Raw genomic sequence first — 22,773 nt, 5'->3', positions numbered from 1 at the left:
TTGGAATGCCATTATTGTGGCAAGAAGGGACACATCAAAAAGCAATGCTACAAATGGAAAAATGATCAAAAAGAAAAGGGAAAAGGCAATGACAAAGACAAAGATGAAGCCAAAGATGTAAAGGCAAAGGGCAAAAGTGGAGTCAAAATTGAAGAAATCAATGTGTCACATGTAGGTGACAGTGAGGATGAGGTCCTTTTCACGTCTTCACTTGATGCCCATTCACTTCTTACAGGAGATGGTCATGGTATGCACTCATGGATCATTGATTCAGGTGCCTCCTTTCATGCCACAGGTTGTAGAGACTTGTTTGTCAGGTATACTGCTGGCAATGAAGGAGTAGTTTATTTGGGTGATAACCATGCATGCAAGATTCTTGGCAGAGGTGATGTGAGGCTTGTGTTTTCAGATGGCTCACAGCTTATGCTCCATGATGTCAGGCATGTGCCTGAGATCAAGAAGAACCTGCTTTCTACTGGACAGCTTGATGATGCTGATTATGTTACCACATTTAGTCGTGGAAAGTGGAAAATTAGTAAGGGCTCACTGGTTGTTGCCAGAGGCTCTAAGGTGGACACTCTTTACTTTATGCATGCAGGTGTTTGTCACCATGCTACAACCGAGCTGTCGGAAATCTCTATGTGGTATAGCCGGTTGGGACACATGAGTGTCAAAGGAATGGAGCAATTGTCTCGTTTGGGTTACTTGCCTTCTCTAAAGTTTTCAAGTTTTCAGTTTTGTGAGCATTGTATATATGGTAGGCAACTACAGTGCCTCCACAAGAAAGCTCTTGGACAGAAAGATGCTCAGTTAGAGCTTGTGCATACAGATGTATGTGAGATGCCTCAGCTTTCTTTGGGAGGGGCAAAATATTTTGTCTTTTATTAATGATGCCACACGCAAGGTGTGGTTTTATCCTCTTCGTTTGAAGAGTGATACATTCTCAGTGTTTCAGAAGTTTGTTGCTCATGTTGAGAATCAAACTGGCAAAACACTGAAGGCTTTGCGTTCCGACAATGGGGGAGAGTATATGTCCAAACAGTTTCAGGACTTTTGTGATGCTAAAGGTATCAAGAGGGAGCTCTCTACTCCTTATGATCCTCCACAAAACGGGACAGCAGAGAGGATGAACAGGACCATTCAGGAGAAGGTCCGTTCTATGTTGTCACATGCTGCATTACCTCATGGTTTTTGGGCTGAAGCTGTTATGACAGTCGTTCACCTTATAAACAGGTCACCTAACACGAGGCTTGGTGGGAAAGTGCCAGAAGAAGTATGGACAGGGAAGCCTCCGTCATACAAGCACTTGAGAGTGTTTGGTTGCGTTGCGTACGTGCACATACGCAGGGAAATGCGCACCAAACTTGATCCTAAGTCTCACAAATGCATATTCCTAGGATATGGTGACAGAGGTGAAATGGGGTATAGACTTTGGGATCCCGTGAATAGAAAGATTATACGCAGCAATGATGTCATTTTTGATGAAACATGCATGTATAAGGAGCCTGCAAGGCAATAGGAGCCTAGCAGAGTCATCTTTGATGATGATGGACATCATGGACAACAACCAAGGGCTGTAAATCAGCCATTACAGCAGAAAACCAGCCCTTAAATGGTGCTGAAAATGGTCCAAATGGACAGCCAGAGATGGCAGAAGATATCCCTATGGATATACCACCGTTAGAAGAAATACCGGGCATGATATTTCAGCCTTATGGCATGGAACAGGAGCCACCAATGGGTGATATGCAAGCTGGACAGCAACCTGCAAATGATGGTCATTGGGTACGGAGGTCCACTAGACCCTCCAGAGCCCCTGACAGGTTTGTTCCAGGGGTTGACTACTTGATGCTCACTGACTGTGGGGAGCCCTCATGTTATAAGGAGGCTTTACAGAGGGCAGACAAGGCTCTTTGGGAGCGTGCCATGAAGTCAGAGATGGATTCTCTGCACAAAAATGGAACATGGAAGTTGGTGCATTTGCCTACAGGCAAGAAGGTTTTACCATGCAAGTGGGTTTACAGGCTCAAAGTTGCACCTGATGCAAAGCCAAGATACAAAGCTAGGTTAGTGGCTAAAGGCTTCAAGCAGGAATATGGTGTTGACTTTGATGAGATCTTCTCTCCAGTGGTCAAAATGACCACACTTAGAGCTGTGTTAGCTTTGGTTGCACATGATGATCTGGACTTGATTCAGATGGATGTGAAGACTGCTTTCTTCACGGTGATCTCCATGAGGATATATATGCAACAACCAGAGGGTTATGCAGTGAGTGGAAAGGAGAAGCTTGTATGCAAGCTGAAAAAGAGTCTTTATGGGCTCAAACAGGCACCAAGGGAATGGTATCATAAATTTGATACATTCATGAAATCACAGGATTTCAGGAGAAGTGACATAGATCACTGCTTGTACACCAAGAAAGCTTTGGATGGCAGTCTATTGATCCTCATCTTGTATGTTGATGATATGTTGATTGTTGGAAAATCTTGTAAAGAGATGGATGCCTTGAAGAAGAGGCTGCATCAAACCTTTGATATGAAGGATTTGTGTGATGCAAATCACATTTTGGGTATGCGGATACTTCAGGACAGAAATCAGCATGTGTTGTATTTGTCTCAGAAGGAATACATTGGCAAAGTTTTGCAGAGGTTCAATATGGACGGGGGGAAGAAGACTAGTACTCCTTTGCCTCCATATGTGAAACTCAGTGCTATGGACAGCCCACAGTCAGATAGTGGCTGGGCTGATATGGCCAAGATTCCGTATGCTTCAGCTTGTGGCAGTCTCATGTATGCCATGGTTGCTACTAGGCTGGACATTGCATTTGTAGTGGGAGTGGTTTCTAGATACATGGCCAACCCTGGCAAGAAGCATTGGGAAGCAGTGAAAGGTGTCATGAGATGCCTGAAGGGCACACAGGATATGTGCATATGCTTTGGCAAACAGGATGCATTAGTGCATGGTTACACTGATTCGGATTATGCCGGTCATCCAGATAACCGGAAGTCTACTACCGGTTATGTGTTTACATTCACAGGAGGTGCTGTGTCATGGATATCCAGGATGCAGAAGTGCACAGCCTTATTTACTACAGAGGCCGAGTGTATTGCAGCCACAGAGGCTTGCAAGGAGGCATTATGGCTATCTCGGTTAGTGGTTGATTTGGGTTATACAGGGGATATTCCAGTGTTGCATTGTGACAGTCAGAGTGCCATCCAGTTGGCAAAGAACCCTGTCTTTCATGCAAAGACGAAGCATGTGGATGTGAAGTATCACTTCATTAGAGAGGTGATAGAGAACAAGCAAATTCAGCTTGTTAAGATTCATACGGATGACAACCCGGCTGATCTGTTGACAAAGAGTTTGCCTCCAGAGCGGTTTGCTCATTGCAGACACTTGATGGGCATTGGATGAGGCCAGTTTCAGCCTTGATATGGCCTTGTATATTATCATGTACATGCTGATTTTTCTTTTCCTTTACTTAAGGGCACTTTGCCTTTAAGTGGGAGGTTGTTGGGGTAAAGGCATAATGCCCACCCTTATAGTGTGTACAAGCCCATAAGTTATAGTACATAGTACACTTAGTACTTTTAATGTACTAAGTGCACTATGTGTACTAGTGCAATATACATGTGTGATAGGGGAGTCACACACTCATCTCTTATTGATTTGACTTATCCCCACAACTCTCTCTCTCTCTCCCTTGCTTCTCTGTGTATGTCTCCCACACATGAACCCTAACTCTCCCATTCATTCTGCACAATCTCCACTAGGGTATCTCTGTATATGAAAGATAATCGTGAGAGAGAGAGAGAGTCAACTTTCAAGACCTTAGATGATAGAGTCTAGACCTTTAATTTTTTAAGAAATCAAGCATGATCGAACACTCAAATGAGTAGATAGTTTATTCATGATTCATTATTGAAGAGGGCACATCAAAAAGATTCATACATGTGGTCCAAGCACCAGGCTCCGTAGTACATACATCACTCAGAGTCCGAACTATCGGATCTACCACTAGCAACCTCACTCTCGAGTGATGGTGCTATTCTTGTCGAAGCAGCATTACCGGTATTTCCAACGCTTCCCCCCCGAACCGGCAGTGGAGGGTCCAAGCACTATGGTGAAACGATCCCATGCAGAATTGGCAAGCTTAGGCATGATGGGTGCATGACACAACTTGTGTCGCAGCTTGAGTCGCCCTTGATGTCGAGGTGCCAAGAGTTGGTGCAGCAAGACGAGGCTCTTGCAATGTCCCATAGCCCCTTGGCAATTAAGAGATTCTTCAGCATGAAACTCCATAATGAGTAGTTGGGACCATCAAGCCGATCTTCAATTGTCATGAATGCACCAAATCCGGAAAGCTCAATGGAAGCATCTCTTTGTAACATCTTCACAATAGTATGAGATTTCCCAAAGTTGGAGAGAGAACTAGGAATAGGAAACCCCCCCCTTGATGTGAGCTCTTGGGAAAATACGAGAAAGAGAGAGTTACGGAACTGTGCACACAAGGCACCAGGATATGACAAGATTGAAGGTGCGATCGCTGAAGTTTACCAAAAACAGGGTGTATATTTGAATGAGCTAAGAAAAGGCTCCGGGAGTAGTGCTATGACGAGATTGAAGTGTGATCACTGAAGTATACCAAAAACGGGTGTATACTTGAATGAGCTAACACAAGGCTCCGGGAGTATGTCTATGGATGCTTCCGCCATAAAAAACCTCCCCTTACGAACAAGAATCCCCAAATATGTAGCACAAATGCCTTGAATTTGACAAAAAATGTATGAAAAGGAAAGGTCCAAAAAATTGCTTGCCCCTGTGAACAAGATGTTGGTGAGCTGAGCTGCTTCTTCTCTCTTCCCCTTTGACACCCAAGCCGAGTTGAGAATAGAGCTAAGGACAGAACAGAGCCTAGGAGAAGCCGTGTTGGTGTTGAGAACTGAGGCGAGGCAATGGGTTGGGCAGTGAGCTGAGGCCCTCGCAGAGCAGGCCGAGGCGGCGGAACTGGGTGCAGGTGGCAGAGACAGACACAGAGGTGGTGGTGGCGGTTAGGGTTGGCTGAGGTGGCAGAACCGGGCGTAGGAGGCAGACATGGCGGCGGGCGTAGGCACCAAAGAGGCGGAGGTGGCGCTGGTAGTGGCTCCACCCAGCTGGCCAGCAGAGGTGGGCACTAGCATCGCTCGACTGACCAGTGGTGGTAGACGGCTCTGAACGGCGCACAACGGCAGCGGGCTCTAGGGCGGCTCTAAACTGGTGGCGGGGTCTAGCTTTGATACCAAAATGTTGACTAGATAGTGGGGAGAAGAGAGAGAGGAGATAATCAACAAGATGATCAGCACAAGACTAAAAGGAATTGTGGGAGTACAAGATGTAGTGGAAAGCATAAATTCATTATAGAAGTAGGTCCTTTTTATAGGAGAGACCTCATTACATATTCTAAGCATATGCTAGATGTGATGCCACCACATATTCTAAATAAGATTCCACCACATATTCTAAGTATGATGCCACCACATATGCCAAATAAGATGCCACCACATATGCCTTTTAAGAGGCTGTTCCTACACAAGAGACTTGTACGTATTAGTGGTTGTTCACACACATCGGAACCGCTTTATTTAAGGCATACATTCAGTGCTAGTTTACTCAACCACCTAGCACTTGTTTATTCCCACATTAATCACTATTAATATTTAACAATTCTACCATGCCAATGCCAGAATTAAAGGATGACTAGGAATGCAAGAATTTAAGGTCCAAGTGCTATAGCCCATGTCCCTAAGTCATGGCGTTTGCCACAATCTGCATTACAAAGTCCCTCCTAACTCAAATTTGCATGGTCTCCTTTCTTTGCAGAGGTTTTTGACAAGAATATTGGTAGTAAGGCAGGAGCTGTTCCTGGTTCTCGCGAGAACCCTTTGTATAATGCCCTATGGGTTGCTCAGGGCCTTCTACGAAAAGGGTAACATTTGCTAAAACCAGATCATTCAAGGCTCTATTTTTGAGAAGCTTTTATTGCATCGGTAAATAGTTTGGGGACATTGGTTGTTTCAGATCTGTGAAAAACTCCTCAAAGCGTATCTTGCTTTTCACCAACAATGACGATCCTTTTGGTGATGCTGATCCGGCATTTAGAAAGGACATGCGCAGGACAACCATTCAACGTGCAAGGGTAAGGATAGGTCATACCTTTGTTCTCCATAGTGGCAAAACACATTCAACAATTTGAGGGCTAGATGCTTTGTTTGCAGGATGCTCAAGACCTAGGGATTTCAATTGATATTTTTCCTTTCAGCAAATTGGGAGAAGACTTCAACATTTCTGTCTTTTATGCTGTAAGCATAGCCTTTCCAACGATTAGGTTAATTAAAAGTTCTGTAGAGTACATCTTCAGCTTTATGATGAAATGTATAATAGTTTCTCGCACTGTATAGTGGCTCCTCCCTTTCCACATCTCGACATGCAATGCAAATGTGATATTTGGCATACATTGTTGAATTGCAGGACATGGTTGATATGAATGACGAGGAGAGGGAAAATTTTATGGCAATGGCCGGTGAAAGGTCTTTACAGTCCTTGAGATTTATTGGATTGCATGCACTGTTTTTATGATTCTTCTTGAAGAAGAGTTTATCGACTTACTTGGAGGTTATATTTGATGCTTGTTGAAGCTGTATTAAGTAATCCTTAGAAGACTTTAACAGCTCTTGAGGTTTCTTATCAACAAAATATTTACATGCATGTGTACAAACTACAACTTTCTTTCAGCTAAGGTGAGCAACCTAACATGACAGATGCCCTTTAGGCTGACACCATTGATCTGCCTAAAATATATAGTGAGAAAAAAATTCACTCATAAATCTTGAGAAGGTTGGTTTGTACACTATGCATGAGGGTTTGAGTGATTGAACTTTGTTTTTTTGCTAATAGCATGACTTGTGGGATGGATGTCTGTATATGTAAATTTATACAGATTTTTACGTGCACATAATTTTGGCTTCTGTGTTGCGCATGCTCATAATTTCTAGGATTTTGTATTGCTTTGTATCAGGAAGAGAAGAAGAGATATTAGCAGTAAATCAGTGTCTTGTTTTACAGGTTTGACATTATGGTAAGTCAGATGCAAAAAAGATTGTTCAAAAAGCGAACAGTAAAACGGTTAACACTTACTGTCCCTAATGGCATGACCATTGGTGTACAAACCTTCGCTCTGTTCAGACCAGCGACACCTGGTACACTAGAAAATCTCCATTGTCTACAGTCGCATCTTATCTTTTAATCTTTTTTCTAGTTGAGTGAGCGTTGATACTTTTATTCTATCATTATTTTGATTGGTAATTGATGCATTTATGGCCAGGTCCTACTGCATGGCTTGACTCCTTTGACAATAAGCTTTTGAAGGTTAACATTATGCCTGTGCTTTTCTTGTGCAACTCTTTGTCAAGCCTGTAAAAGTTTCAGAGTAGTTTTTAAAATTATTGATTAGAACTAAATACACAATTTTAACATTGGATTTAGTGCTTTGTAGTCGGAAAGGTCATTCATCTGTTCAGATACTGGGGCTTTGCTGTCAGAGCCTCTGCAACGTTTTCAAGAATACAAGAGGTTCCTGTTGTCTTTTGTAAATCTTCATCATATTCACTATTATATTGTCAACTATCTCCGTTAATGTGGGCGAGTTTGCTATGTGCAGTGAGAAGCTTTGCTTTTCTCTTAATGAGGTGTCTGAAGTGAAGAAAGTTACAAGCATCCAGTTGCAACTTCTAGGCTTCAAGCCTTTGGAATGCTTGCAGGATTATTACAATCTGCGCCCAGCAACCTTTCTGTACCCTGATGAGGAGGTCTGCTTTTAACGATGTCCAAAAGATTATGAGTTGCTTGCATGTACTATATGGCACATATTTTCAAAGTAAGTGTGCATTGATTTGATAGGACTGCAGGACTATCAATGTAGCATTCTTTTGCTTAATTGTGCAGAGAATAAGTGGGAGCACTTGTGCTTTTATTGCACTCTACAGAGCTATGTTGCGGTTGAAAAAGTGAGTATGCCATTTTTTTGCAAATTGAAAAAGCTGGGATGATCGGTAAGACTGTGTTACACAGACTGCTGCAACTATTTAGCTGAAGCTATTGTTAATTCTTTGAAGTGGTTTTTATGATGGCTCTCTCATAAAACCTTTGTAAGTAATTCAGTCTCATGTCAAGTGTGTTCTTGCATGCATTTACTTTTGGTTCTACTTGTTCCCAGGTATGCGGTTGCTTTTCTTGGCAGTAGTTGTCGAATGGTGGCGCTTGTTGCTCAGGTTAGTGAAGGTCCAATCACAGCAAAGACTGCTTCTAAATTAGTCTAGTTGTCGTCCTTGCCGGTGTCCAGAGACTGCTATGGGAGAAAATTTGCAATTTTCTCAAGGCCCTTGGTTTACAATCTCTTCAAAAGCATCACTTCAATAGTTTAGCAAACCTATCTGGAAGTGCAAAACATGTTTTATACAATTTGGTTCCTTAATTGGGGCTCAAACAGTGGTGGCTCTTGTTACTCAGGTTAATGAAATTCGAATCACAGCAAAGACTGCATCTAAATTAGTCTAGGGAGTTGTCCCGGCCGGCGTCCAAAAGAGGCTGCTGCTGTGACAGAAAAAATGAATATTTTCTGAAAGGCCACGGCCCTTGGTCTATAACCTCTTCAGAAGCATCTCTTAATAATATGCAAGGGCAAACCTATGTGAAAGTGTAAAACAAGTTGTATGCAATCTGCTTCCGGGGCTCAAACAGTCAAAGGTATTGTGAATGAGTTGAAAGAGTTTATTGGAATGTACTTCAAGACACTGACACTTAGTGTAGAGGTCCTCCATGGTAACAGATTCATTAATGGCAAGTAGGCAACCTAAGTATTTTGTCTTGACCCTTTGCATGTGATCTGGACCAAACCATTGTTGTCAAGAAGACAATTGTCCTTCCAAGTATCAGTCAGTTTGTGTCAAGTAGGATTGTCTGCTTTCAAGGTCTGGTGTAAACTGCCGTATAGAGGTTATGTCTACCCTAATGTGACAATACCAATACTTGACAGGCACTTCAAGTGAAGCCTATCTTACATCTCACATCTTTGTTTTAACAATTTGAGCCTCAGCTGCAAAGCTAGTGCAGCTCTAAGGCAGTGAAATTTCCTGGGAGATGCCTTGAAAACTTAATGTCCATAATCTCCTGGTCCTTTCCTATGAGTTGATCAATGAAAACAGCTCACCTACAAAAATGTAGAGCAAAGGAATCTCCAGGTAAGGGGATTTAATCTTGCATGACATGTACCACCGATCTAGTTACTGCAGGTCATGTTAAAGTCATAAGGGTTGTGGTTCAATCAAGCTGTTTATGGTGTCTTCATGTGAGGTATTTTGTTATCCAACGAGTGCCTTAATGCAAGCTTCCTTTAAATGTAGGCAGAGGTCAGCAACGAAATTGGTCAAATCGAACCTTCTGGAATTCACATGATTTATTTGCCCTACTCCGATGATATTCGCCACATTGAAAAGGTAAGACTGTGAGCATTGCAAAAAGTTTCGATTTATTTTCTTTGTGTTCATTGGCTGAAAGAAAGCTGTTTTCATAGCTAGACTATTCAGCAAAAACTCCACTTTTGGATGCACTGACAGATGCATGGTAGCGCTGATGGTAATCTGCCAAAAGCCTCAACTGATCAGATACACAAGGCCATGCTCATGCTTAAAAAAATAGATTTAAAGGATTTCACTTATGCTAATTATTCCAATCCAGGTAAGAAATTTTGACCAAAACTTTTGTCCATAATGCATCTTACTAAGATGAAGTGCAGAAAACTGTGATTGTAAAATGTTGTTTGTTTGTTTGCTTGTGTATGTGCGCATGTGTGAAGGATTGCACACTTGTGTTCAAGTGTGTTCTTGTAGCTACGTGTATGCATGAATTTTGATTTAAAAACAGTAGGACACAAGGATGGCTACTGAGCTGTGTACATGTTGACTTGAAAAGAACCAATTTAATATTTGTGATTATGGCCTTTCATCATTGTAGTTGAGTTGAATAATTGAAATCCACCAAAAAACCAAGAGTAGAACAGGAGTATGCAAATGGTTTTTTTTTTTTTGGAAAAAAGATCCTTCAATTAGTTAAAGAAAAAACAGCCGCAAAGACTAAGTACAACCACGAGGGGCTAGATACAAACTCGCCTCATATAAGGGTGGGAAACAAATGATCAAAGGGGAAGAGATGCTTCTCCTCCTGCTGGCCGCTCTGTGAGGAGAAGGCTATCTCATATGCGCGGGGGGGGGGGGGGGGGGGGGGGGGTTGGGAAACAACCATACAGGTGGTCTGTAATGCCAAATGGGGTCACTGCCTCTATTTGTGAGGAAAGGGCTAGGCCTCCAAAGTCTCGAGAAGGCTTCCCGCCGCTTCCGCATGCGGTCAGAACCTCCGTACAGCTTCCCCCGCTGACCGCGGAGGGTGTGAATGATATTGAGCGATATGCTCATGATGGTCTCAGCAGCTGGCGGAGTCTAGGTACCCTCGATGGCCTCGCTGCATCTAGCACGCTAGATGTGCCAGGCTGCTATGCTACTGCGAATCTCCCATCACTAGCATGAGCCTGGTCACCAATCACCTGTTGGTGGGGCTATGACTAGTATTGCTGCAATACGATGGTGGGAGACCTGAAGGGCTAGTTCTCTCTCATCCTCCTCATAAGTCCTGACCACTCTAGCCTTGGTGGCCCAAGCGACAGTACCCCAAGTGATGATCTGGGCCGATGCCGTGTTCATAGCGAAGATGCGGAGAATCCGTTGCCAAATCTGTTGAAATCTATCGTCTTGGCCTCCTTGGATGAGAACCTGGTTGTGTGATGCTGAATAAAGTCTTGAGACTCCACGAATCCACTCCATGGGGAATCCCATCCGGCTCATTGTGCCCTCCAAAAAGCTCCAGTCCACCCTGTCATCATAAGCTTTCTCAAAGTCTAGGAGTAGCACAATGAGGTCCTGTTGTCGCATCCTGGCCCAAGCTGTCGCCTCCCAAAAGGTAAAGATGTTGTCCAAATTGCTCCGATCCTGGACAAAACCAGTCTGAGTGTCGTAGATCAAGTCTCGGAGAGAAGGCTGAAGTCGCCTGCTAATGGCCTTGGCCAAAATCTTATAAGCCGTCCCCTAGAAGGGTGTTTGGTCTCCACTGTCGGATCTTCAATCTATCTCCACCCTCCTTGGGAATCAAATGTATCAAGTCCTCTGTGAGCCCCTCTGGCATGGCACCTATGAGCATAATCTCATTGAAGGCAGCACGAAGGGCACCTTCCATGAGGTCCCAATGGCGAAGAAAGAAAGAGACAGGAAACCCATCCGCCCCTGGGCATTTGCCCCTGGGTAATGCCGTCACCACCTCTGCCAGCTCCTCTTAAGTGAAAGGGGTCAATAAGAAAGACCGAAGGGAGGGGGGAACCACCTCTCTTGTGTGCCTCCAGACTCTCTCGTGCAAATCCATCACCTGGGGGGATAATGGGGCACCAATGAGAAGAGATCGGAAGAAATCCGTGGCAATTGCTCTCACATGTGGGGGATCAGAAACAATAGCTCCATCCTAGCCACGCAGCCTGTGAATACCGTTTCTCCTCCTGTAGGCTGGCTGTTGGTGGGGACCAGCTATCTCAAAGAAATCTCGTGTAACTCTGTAACTAGCCTGAGTCTAGAATGAAGCCCTGGCATGGTATCTATACTCCACCCTCCTCTCCTCAATGTACCGAATGTCCGTGCGGGCGGCGGCAATCTAACTCTCAATCCACGGACTGTATGGGGAACTCTCTTGAAGACGTAAAGAGGCTAGGCCCCTCCTTAGACTCCTCTCTTGCTCTTGAAAACCGGCCAATCTACTCTGGGCTGCATCCTATAAGAAAACACTGATCTCCCCCAAGCCATCATCCAAAGTGTGCCCGCTGCAAAGCCCGAGGAAAAGTCCAGTCCCACCCATATCTACTGGATTTGATTGCAGATCTCGGGGTCCTGAATGAGGCAGTGTGGAATCTTGGAGCTCACATGCCTGTCATTCCTCCATGGGCCCTCTGGGACAGAATAATTGGGGCATGATCTGAAAGTGTAGTGCCTTTCAGAATACCAACCCTACCTCCACGGTTGAAAGTCCACTTCGTCGATGTAAAACTTGTCTAGGCAAGAGAGGTTGGGGCCAGTCTCCTCATATCCGATCGAGAGGAGCTACGACTCCCAGGGCTACACCCAAACTCTAGGAGATGCCAAGGGTCCTGTCCCCCTAGAATCAGTATTATCTCCTCCCAGGCAGAGTACTTCGCTCCTGAGACTGTGGCCGTGCCACCTCCAAGTCTGTCCTCTGCTGCCTCTATCATATTGAAGTCACTGGCCATGCACCAAAAATCAGCCTGGGGCAGGGCCTGTCGGACAGTGCTCCAAAAGATAGCTGTACCTGCAGCAGCATTCGGGGCATAAATGTTTAGGAAACCAACGCTATCCTCACCAATCAAAATGGTAACCCACTGTTCACGTGCTTGAAAACCAAGACTCCTGATCCAGTCACAAACGACAGAAGCTGCTCACTGACAGAGAGACACACTCCTCCCTGCGTCCGTGAAGGGCCTAAGGCTGGTGACTAAAAAGTATGACTCCTGCCTGGTAGAATCTTCCCACAATGAAGGGTGCGCCCCTCATTAAGGCGATTCTCCCGGAGGAAAAGAATGTCTAAAGGTCTCCCCACCATAGCTCGCTGAAACTCTCCTCTAAGGATGCTTCGTCCCTGAAAGCACTGAGGCCCCCCTAAACCCTGAATGTTTCATGAGACAATCCTCATATCAATCTATGTGTGAGGCGGAACTGTTGGAACTGTCCTCCACTCCAAGAGTCTTGGGCGCGGGTTTAGACGGGGAACGGTCACAATCTATCCGAGTGCGAAGTCGCGCCGAGTGAGCGTGGATCCTACGCTCCATGTACTGCCACTCTGCCCGAGGGTGAGAGTATGCATACTCCGTGCTCCATTGGTCACAATGAAGATATCTGTAAGAAGGGGGGAGAGGTATTGCGATAGAGGTATGCATGAACACACAAAGTAGCACCTCCAGGCTGGAGGTCACCGTCTCCCCTCCCTAGTCTCCACCCTCACCTCCGGAGAGACAAAACAAGAGGCACGAACTTGTGGGTGGGGGGGGGGGGGGGGGGGGGGGGGGCGCAAGCAAGCAAAAAAGGGGGGGAGGGGGCGAAGAAAAGCAAGGGACACAAATGGTGCTGTCAGGCAGGGGGGCGCAGGCGAAAACTTTGGGGGGACAGGGGGGGGGGGAAGATGAAACAGGGGAGGGGGCGAGGGCTGGGCACGAGCAAGGAGGGAGGGAGGAGAAACCCAGGCAGGGGGCGAGAAGGGGAAGGGTGTCATGACCCTGTGAAAATGGAACAGCACAAGTGTGGGCATGGTGGTTGCTGAGCAAAATAAATATTAAATGATTCATATTTGAGGTGCCCAGACAAAGGGAATGTGTGGACATCGTCAGGTGTGAAGGGGGACCAAGAACATTAATATTTTTAATGTTCTAACCATGGGTGGCCCCTAGGAACTTTAATGAATTTTAAAGTAAGGGGCCTAGGATATTTTTGGAGAGAGGGGCAACTCCACTTTTGGAGTTACATGCCTCTCTCATCTCTCTCTCTCTTGCTTTTTGGGAGGCGTGCAAGAAAACCTGCGTGGAGGAGAAGAGGGCTTGGTCGACTAGCTGCGTTGAGGAGTGTGGGTTGCTGGTCTTGTTGTGAAGAGTGCAGGCTGTACTGAATACAGGCCGTACAGTCCACGTGGAGGCTACCCGTACAGACGGCTGCAGCAGGTACAGTCGGCTGCTGCAAGTACAGTCGGCTGTTGCTGGTTCAGGCGGCGCAGGCAAGTACGGACAGCTGGTACAGTCGTACTGTTGGTGGCTGTACATAACAGGTTGTAGGCGCTGCTGTACGACAACAGGTGCAGACAGCTGGGCATCTTCTGGTTCAGGCGGCGCAGGTGACCAGAGTCCAGTCAGCAGGCGGGTAGATTCAGGTGACTGTAGGTACAGTCCGTACAGTCATGTACGGACAGGTACAGTCAAGTACTGCTGACCTGTACGGACAAGTACAGGCAGAAACAGTACTGTTCAGTCCTGAACATTATCAAGTGTTGAACCTCCAGCTGTAGGCAGTGCTTTATCAGAGCATATTTGGTGCATCAGTCAGGTGGTTGCAGAGAGGAAAGTACAGACAGTCTTTCTCAAGTGCAGACTGGTACGATCAGTCCCACGGGTGCAGAACCACGCACTGAATTGGTAAGCTCTGAACTTGTCCATCTTTCTTTCTTTCCATTGGCTTATGTCTGCTGCAGAGTTGTGTTATTTGGCCCCTTGTGAGAGGAGGGGTATGGCAGATTGAAAGGGTGGAAACAGAGATTGGATAGTGGATGTATATGTGAACTGAGTTGTGGAACCATGTACATGAGATATGCCAGATGTGTGCTCAAGGCTGCCCTGCTGAATTGTCTTGGTTGATCAGAGGGAAGCACAGAGTGTTGCTTTTGTGGGACACAGATCTGTGTGTGAATCCTCTGTGCTAAGAGGTCTTGTGGGTTGCCAGATTGGACATACAGGTGTATTCTCCTGGTTGGCTTTGTTGTACTCAATTTTAGATCTCTTTGAATTTGAATAAAGAAATACCGAGAGGGGCGCCAAGCTTTGGGGCCAACAGGTGTCGATTTCATTTCAGTTTTGGGGCACTCTAGCTCCAGTTAATTTTGTTTCTTATTTGGACTACAAGTGGAAGGGTGATTGCGAGTCTACCGCACTTTGGTTTCTACCAGAGGCCGGTTTCAAGGTTCTGTTGCTGGGACCCATCATCAACTTTCTTAAGGGGGTGAGCTCGTGGTTGACTCGAAAGAAGTCATTGCTGAAAAATTCAGCAACATGTCTGATACAGAAGACTAATATTTTTATAATAAAGAGGAAGAGCAAGAGACCTCTCCTGAGAGAAATGAATCTGAGGATATTCTTGCAGGAGAACAGGCTGCCGATGATGAGCAATATGAGGATGTAACACAGCCAGAAGATATGCCTAATAAAGACTCAAGAGAAAGATGATGCTCAGTTTAAAAATCGTTTGGCCGGTGTAATGGATGTGTTTATGCAGCTCACACAAAGTGAGAAGTTTGCTGAATTTATGAGATCCCGTTCTGAGCCTGAAAAGAAGAAGAAGAAGGTGCGTTCTAAGAACCTTCCTCAGGGTCATAGTGGTGCCTTCGCACAGGATCCATCTTTTGGACAGTTTCAGAACATGCAACATGCTTTTGGTGCTAACTCACAGAGTTCCTTTTTCGGACAGCCATCTATTCCTCAGCAGTCTATGCATCCAGGTTATTTTGGTGGTGGCTCTGTGTTCCAATCCATGACTGGGGGTTATCCTCAGGGAGGCATCTACTTGGGTACAGTTTAAACAGGTGTTCTCTTCCGTATGGCTCACATCTACTTTTGAGGTGGATGTAATGACAGCATGGCACAAGTTGGATGCATCAAAGTGTGAAAATCTTGAAGATTATAACAAGAAGTTTTGGGAAGCTTTACTCCCAGTTACTTCTTATCGTGCAGTGCCTTTGTCTGAGCAGGTGGAGAAGTATTGTTGTGGGCTGCCCAAGGAAGTGCGTGATTATTGCATAAAGACTCGAGTAACAAATATGTCACAGATGATAGAGAATGCTATGACAGCAAATGCGCTACTCACTGGAGTCTCATCTGGATTTAAAGGTAGTAAGAATTCAAGCAAGAAATCTGAAAAGCCAGGGCATGCTTCGCGTGATGCAAAAGGGTCTACAGAGAAGCGGTATAAGAAGTTGCCAATGCCCAAGAGAACTCCTGAGGAGAGACAGGCTTTGATGGATGCTGGGAAATGTTTTTACTGTACAGAGGAGGGACATATGTCTTTTAATTGTCCCAAGAGAAAGTCTCAAAAGGACTCTGACAATAAAGTAGAGCCCAAGTCAAAGAAACCAAAACCTTCTGCAGGGTTAGTTCCTGATCTTGTTGGGGAACAGCCAGGTGGTGAAGAGACTGAGTTGTGCAGGGCATGGGGCAAAGTGAGAGATCAAAATGCCTTGATATTCTTTGACACAGGTGCTAGAGCCAACTTTATTTCACCGGATTTGGCTGGCCGATTGGGGATTCGTGTAGAGGAGATGGGGCCTTTATATGAGGCTAACATGGCTTGCCCTAGGTATGCAGAACCCGTCACTCCTATTATTGGGAAGCTCAGGCTTCATTTGCAGGGTTATGTGGACAGCGAAGAGTTTTTCATCATGCCACTTGATGGATGTGAAGTTTTGTTGGGTATGCCATGGTGCCACAGAGTACATGCAATGGTGGATACATACAATAGGAAGATCACTTTGACTCATAGAGGAAAAGAACATGTTTTGGATGTAAAACTTAAAGGGGAATCTGTTCCTATTGTATCAGCTTCGGCAATTTCATCAGTAATGAAAAAGCATCTTTCCGCGTACTTGATTTATGTAAAGGATGCAAAAGATGATGAGTCTAAGTCTAATTTGTCTATGTTAGATAAGGACAGGACTGATTTCTTATGTGGGTTCCAAGATTGTTTTTCCGAGTCATTGCCAGGAGAACTTCCTCCGGAAAGGCTAGAAGATCATGCCATTGATCTAATTCCGGGTAGCACTCCACCAAATAGACCGCCTTATCGTGTTAGTGCAGCCCAACAAGAAGAAATTATGAGTCAGGTACAGGAGCTGTTGAATAAAGGGTTGATATAGCCTAGCTCATCACCCTTTTGCTCACCTGTACTCTTAGTGCAAAAGAAGGATGGTTCTTAGCGCATGTGTATTGATTACAGGGCGCTGAACAAGAATACCATCAAGAATCGATTCCTCATTCCGAGGATCGATGACATTTTGGACTGCTTACAGGGTTCCACAGTCTTTAGTCGGATTGACTTGAAAAGCGGGTATCATCAGATACGTATTAGACCCGAGGATGTGCATAAGACAGCATTTCGAACCACTTTTGGGTTGTATGAGTTCTTGGTTATGCCCTTTGGTTTGACAAATGCACCTGCCACATTTAACAGAATGATGGACAGGATTTTCCGGCCTCATAGAGCGTTTGTGGGCACATTCTTTGATGATATGATTGTGCATTCACAAACTGAGGAGGAGCATAGAAGGCATTTGGCCATTGTGTTTGTAGAACTCCGGAACTATAGGCTGGTTATTAATGGCAAGAAGAGTGAATTTTTCTTGCAAGAGATACACTTCTTGGGACATATTGTGTCTAAGCATGGAGTCCGTATGGATCCATCGAAGGTGGAAGCAATTCTTAATTGGCCAGATTTGAGGACCGTGCATGATGTACGCAGCTTTTTGGGATTGTGTTCCTATTACAGGCGGTACATACGGTATTTTGCTGAAATTGCTTCGCCCCTTCATGCCTTAACAAAGAAGGCAACTCCGTTTAGATGGGCTGATGAGGAAATTACAGCCTTTAAAAAGCTTAAAGAAAAGCTTACTTCGGATCTAGTGTTGGTATTACCGGACCTCCGAAAGGCTTTTGTTGTCCAATGTGATGCATGTGGAAACAGCATTGGGGGAGTTCTCATGCAGGAAGGACATGTGATAGCCTATGAGAGTCGAATATTGCAAGATGCCGAGAAGCATTTACAGGTTTATGAGAAAGAGATGTTGGGTGTAATTCATGCTCTTTCTACATGGAAACATTATTTGCTTGGGGCTGATTTCACTGTGCAGACAGATCATCAAACCTTGCGTTATTTCCTCACGTAAACTAAGCTTTCAGAGAAGCATATGCGATGGGCTTACTTTTTGTCTATGTTCCACTTCTAGATTGTGCACGTGGAAGGCAAAAAGAGTATTGTGGCCGATGCTTTGTCACGCAAGCCACAGGTCTCAGCAGTTTCACTTGCTTATCATCATGAGCTTGATGAAATGAAAGAGCAGTATGCCCATGATGAGGACTTTGAAAGATTGTATGATCAGATGTCTGAGGGTCAGCGGCATGAGCACTATACTCTCAGAGATAGGTTTTTGTTGATGCATGGTAGACTGTGTGTTACCAGGAAATTGCGACTCAAGGTAATGATTGAAAGTCATGCTCCACCATATGCAGGTCATAGAGGTATTGATGCCACGGTAAAAGCAGTGGAGACTTTCTTTTATTGGCCAACCTTGATGCTTTTTTTAGGCAATGCATCGTATGTCAGAAGGTAAAGTTTGACCGTCAAAAGACACCAGGGTTATTACAACCTTTACCTATTCCAGATAGACCATGGGAGAGCATTGCCATGGATTTTATATTTGATCTTCCATGTACACAAACGGGGAATGATGGCATTTGGACTATCATATGCAGGTTCAGTAAGCAGGCTCATTTTATTCCCGTGCGTAAGACGATCAAAGTTGATCATATGGTGAAGTTGTTCATGGCGAACATCTTCAAGTATCATGGCTTGCCTACGTCTATCATTAGTGACCGTGATCCACGGATGATGAAGAGGCTAAGTCTACAGTGTTAGATCTTCTTAAGTGTTGTGTGTCAGAGCACAAGCAGCAATGGGAAAAGTATCTTCCTTTGATGGAGTTTGCATATAACAACACTGTCCATACCTCGACGGGCAAGGCGCCTTTTGAGATTGTGGAATTGGGGAAGAAGGTACCACCCATTTTGCACACAAAGGATAAGATCTTTGAGGCTGATCAGTATGTGGAGAATATGGATGAAGCTTAACGGAGAGTTAAGTTGGCACTCCAGAAAACTCAGCCAAAGCAAAAGAAAGCAGCAGACCGTCACAAACATGCTTTAGAGTTTGCATTGGGTGATTGGGTTCTTTTGCGATGTGAAAAGGCTAGGCTCAAGAAGATGAAGGGTAAAGAGCGCTTATTCCCTAAGTTGAGCATGCGCTATTATGGGCCTTTTCAGGTATTGGAAAAGATTGGTGCGGTGGCCTATCGCTTGAAGCTACCAGATCACTGGAGGATTCACAATGCATTTCACGTGAGTCTCCTTAGACCTTTTCGTGGGGATGTGCCCGAGATGTATCAGATGAGGCTCAGCCGGAAGTTGAGGAACTTGATGAAGTTCTTATTCCAGAGCAGATACTGGCACATAAGGAAAGAAAGGTACGAGGTAAAGTTTCCCATCGCTATCTTGTGAAGTTCAAGAACTATTCACCGATGGATGCGAAGTGGATGGAGAAAGGTGACTTAACAAATTCACCTCAGGTTTTGCAGCTTTATCTCGATGCCTTTGAGTTGGAGCCGACTCTTGTTATGGCTCATTCAGGTTCAGCAGAGCATGGGTCTGGAGCATTGCCTGATGCTCAAGAGGGGGGTAGCACCTCCACTCCCTTGATACAGACATGCTCAGATGACATCTAGAGGTCGCTTGGTGCAGTTTTTGTCTCACCCGAAGGTACTGATGGCTGACAGTACATCTGTTTATGGGACTTCTATAATATATGTGTACGAGTCACATTGGATGTTGTGGTTGTGTATGGTTCACAGTGGTATACAACTTGGACTACTACTACGCCATTGGTTTGCAGTGAATGTTGTTACATGTGCATGGCTTAGAGAGATTGGGACGCTGATCTTGCCATATTGTATATTTCACTTTGAATATTTTGCTGTATCACCAGAATGCAATCGAGGACGCTTGCCATTTTTCAAGAGAGGGGTATGTCATGACCTTGTGAAAATGGAACAACACAAGTGTGGGCATGGTGGTTGCTGAGTAAAATAAATATTAAATGATTCATATTTGAGGTGCCCGGACGAAGGGAATGATGTGTGGACATTGTCAGGTGTGAAGAGGGACCAAGAACATTAATATTTTTAATGTTCTAACCATGGGTGGCCCCTAGGAACTTTAATGAATTTTAAAGTAAGGGGCCTAGGATATTTTTAGAGAGAGGGGCAACTCCAGAAGAGGGCCTGGTCGACTAGCTGCGTTGAGGAGTGCGGGCTACTGGTCTTGCTATGAAGAGTGCAGGCTGTACTGAATACAGGCCGTACAGTCCACGTGGAGGCTACCCGTACAGACGACTGCAGCAGGTATAGTCGGCTGCTGCAAGTACAATCGGCTGCTGCTGGTTCAGGCAGCACAGGCAGGTACTGACAGCTAGTACAGTCGTACTGTTGGTGGCTGTACATAACAAGTTGCAGGCGCTGCTGTACGACAGCAAGTGGTGCAGACAGCTGGGCATCTTCTGGTTCAGGCGGCGCAGGCGACCAGAGTCCAGTCAGCAGGCGGACGGATTCAGGTGATTGTAGGAACAGTCCGTACAGTCCTTTACGGACAGGTACAGTCAAGTACTGCTGACCTGTACGGACAGGTACAGGCAGAAACAGTACTGTTCAATCTTGAACATTATCAAGCGTTGAATCTCCAGCTGCAGGCAATGCTTTATCAGAGCATATTTGGTGCATCAGTCAGGTGGTTGCAGAGAGGAAAGTACAGAGAGTCTTTCTCAAGTGCAGACTGGTACGATCAGTCCCACGGGTGCAGAACCACGCACTGAATTGGTAAGCTCTGAACTTGTCCATCTTTCTTTCTTTCCATTGGCTTATGTCTGCTGCAGAGTTGTTATCTGGCCCCTTGTGAGAGGAGGGGTATGGCAAATTGAAAGGGTGGAAACAGAGATTGGATAGTGGATGTATATGTGAACTGAGTTGTGGAACCATGTACATGAGATATGCCAGATGTGTGCTGAATTGTCTTGGTTGATCAGAGGGAAGCACAGAGTTTTGCTTTTGTGGGACATACATCTGTGTGTGAATCCTCTGTGCTATGAGGTCTTGTGGGCTGCCAGATTGGACATACAGGTGTATTCTCCTTGCTGGCTTTGTTGTACTCAGTTTTACATCTCTTTGAATTTGAATAAAGAAATACCGAAAGGGGCGCCAAGCTTTGGGGCCAACAGGTGTCGATTTCATTTCAGTTTTGGGGCACTCTAGCTCTAGTTAATTTTGTTTCTTATTTGGACTACAAGTGGAAGGGTGACTGCAAGTCTACCGCACTTTGGTTTCTACCAGAGGCCGGTTTCAAAGGGGGGGACTTGCGAAACAAGGGGGCGCAGGCGCAGGCAGGGCAAAAGGCGAGGGGCAGTGGGGGGCGGAAGCGTGAGAGACAGAGAGGCAAGGGGGGAGAGTTGGATCGATTAGGAGAAGGCAGCGGAGGAGTGCTAGGCATAGTCGGGCAGCAAAACGCAGAGCGGGGGGGGAGCTTGAGGCTTTCGCTACAACCTACTGTTCTTACAATCCCAAAATAAGTATGCAAATGGTTTACTGAGTTTATGCACGAAAAAGTCTCAAGTACAGCTTTCGGACATGGGACAACACATCTGTCAGGCTATCATGTACAGACGAAGTCCAGACACAATCAAGCAGCCGTGTAGCAGGTGCTTGTCTTTAGGACGACCAAGCAGAGCAGAAGTTCAGATGTCTGCCTCAACCTCTGAAGATGTTGGACAGGCAGAGCATTTTGCTGATGGTGGACTGGCAGCTCATCTGTTTAACTAGCATGGTTCCTAAAAGACATGCCTCTTCTATTGTTGCAACGCTGTAATGATGGGAATCCTTCAGGGCATTTATGTGACAACCGGGCTCAAGCCATTCACTTGAGGTTGGAATGCTATAATATTAACCTGATTAAAATTCAAATTGTTTAGAGTTCATCATAACCTTGATCCATCGAATCAACTCATGAAAGGCCTCCAAAGACAGACAGCTAATAAGGATTTAACTAGGCCTAACAATCACTCGAGAAAAGTTTGCAGTTTACATTGCAAGAAGATCATGGTGGTGGTAGTGTATATTCTGATTAGGACAGTATGTATAGAACACGTGCACTTAGTCGTAAAAACAAGTGTGAACCGCTGAAGAGTATGTTTTTTCTCATCTGCCTGCAGCCCATGACCTATAAGTAGACCTCTCCTAGTTGGCGTAGGTCGCTAAAAAACATCTGCCTGCAGCCCATGACCTCTACCAATTGGCATAGGTCGCTTTCCGAACTTATAAAAGCTACTGTACATGCGAGCTCATCTTGCTGAGGTGGTGATTGCGAAGGAGCATTGGTTGATTACTATGGTTGATGACTGAACAATCTCTCAATCGAGGTGATGTGATGACGGAGGAATTCTGCTTGGTCTAGAGCCACTCTTTCAGATGCATTGCACCTCTGAAAGTTCACAGCCATCTCAGAGCTCCATCTCAGAGCCACCTCAAGTGGAAAGAGTGGTGAAGAGGATGGTCTACAATTAGTTTCTCTGATTCCATAGTGCTATCAATCTTAAAAGCCAAGCCCATCAGTAGCTTCCAACAGTCTACTGAGAGCCCGCTTAATGTGTGTGGTCTTTTTGTCTGCCAAGAGCTACAATATGGAAGGACTCAGTGAATCCCGTACTCCACAGAAGGGCAGCAAAAAAGGAACCCTCTTGCAACAGTGGAGGAGGTCTGGTAACTTTGAGCTAAAGCACAGACTACTAGCTTGGCCAAAAAGAACCTGCTTTTATGGTGCTGCGAAACATTCTCACCCTGGCATGAGTCCTTATTTTTAACGATTGAAGCAACACACTGAGACTACAGAAGATCAAGAAACGCACCAGCAAGATGTAGTGCATCATATAGGTGCCAGCATAAACATTGTATTGTCTTGGGTTAACCTTGTAAAGGTAATTGCTGTCTGCTGTTTGCAGCCATAACTATCAG

General features: G+C 45.2%; 1 protein-coding gene across 2 annotated transcripts in view; it reads left to right on the top strand.

Annotated features, from left to right (window-relative positions):
- KU70 (ATP-dependent DNA helicase 2 subunit Ku70-like protein) overlaps positions 1 to 22,773 on the top strand; it is a 77,734-nt gene that overhangs the window by 53,546 nt on the left and 1,415 nt on the right. For both annotated transcript variants that reach the window (XM_086780614.1, XM_086780613.1), the window contains exons 5-16: positions 5,860 to 5,965; positions 6,058 to 6,175; positions 6,255 to 6,338; positions 6,508 to 6,566; positions 7,102 to 7,235; positions 7,361 to 7,404; positions 7,532 to 7,608; positions 7,697 to 7,844; positions 7,981 to 8,042; positions 8,252 to 8,306; positions 9,438 to 9,530; positions 9,651 to 9,771. In XM_086780614.1, the coding sequence (XP_086636740.1) occupies positions 5,860 to 5,965; positions 6,058 to 6,175; positions 6,255 to 6,338; positions 6,508 to 6,566; positions 7,102 to 7,235; positions 7,361 to 7,404; positions 7,532 to 7,608; positions 7,697 to 7,844; positions 7,981 to 8,042; positions 8,252 to 8,306; positions 9,438 to 9,530; positions 9,651 to 9,771 (1,101 nt within the window). The remainder of the gene's footprint in view (positions 1 to 5,859; positions 5,966 to 6,057; positions 6,176 to 6,254; positions 6,339 to 6,507; positions 6,567 to 7,101; positions 7,236 to 7,360; positions 7,405 to 7,531; positions 7,609 to 7,696; positions 7,845 to 7,980; positions 8,043 to 8,251; positions 8,307 to 9,437; positions 9,531 to 9,650; positions 9,772 to 22,773) is intronic.

This window comes from Cibotium barometz, chromosome 42, assembly GCF_041138505.1.
Source record: "Cibotium barometz isolate CiBa-2024 chromosome 42, ASM4113850v1, whole genome shotgun sequence".
NCBI classification, from domain to species: Eukaryota; Viridiplantae; Streptophyta; class Polypodiopsida; order Cyatheales; family Cibotiaceae; genus Cibotium; species Cibotium barometz.
This window is presented reverse-complemented; position numbering and strand designations above follow the sequence as displayed.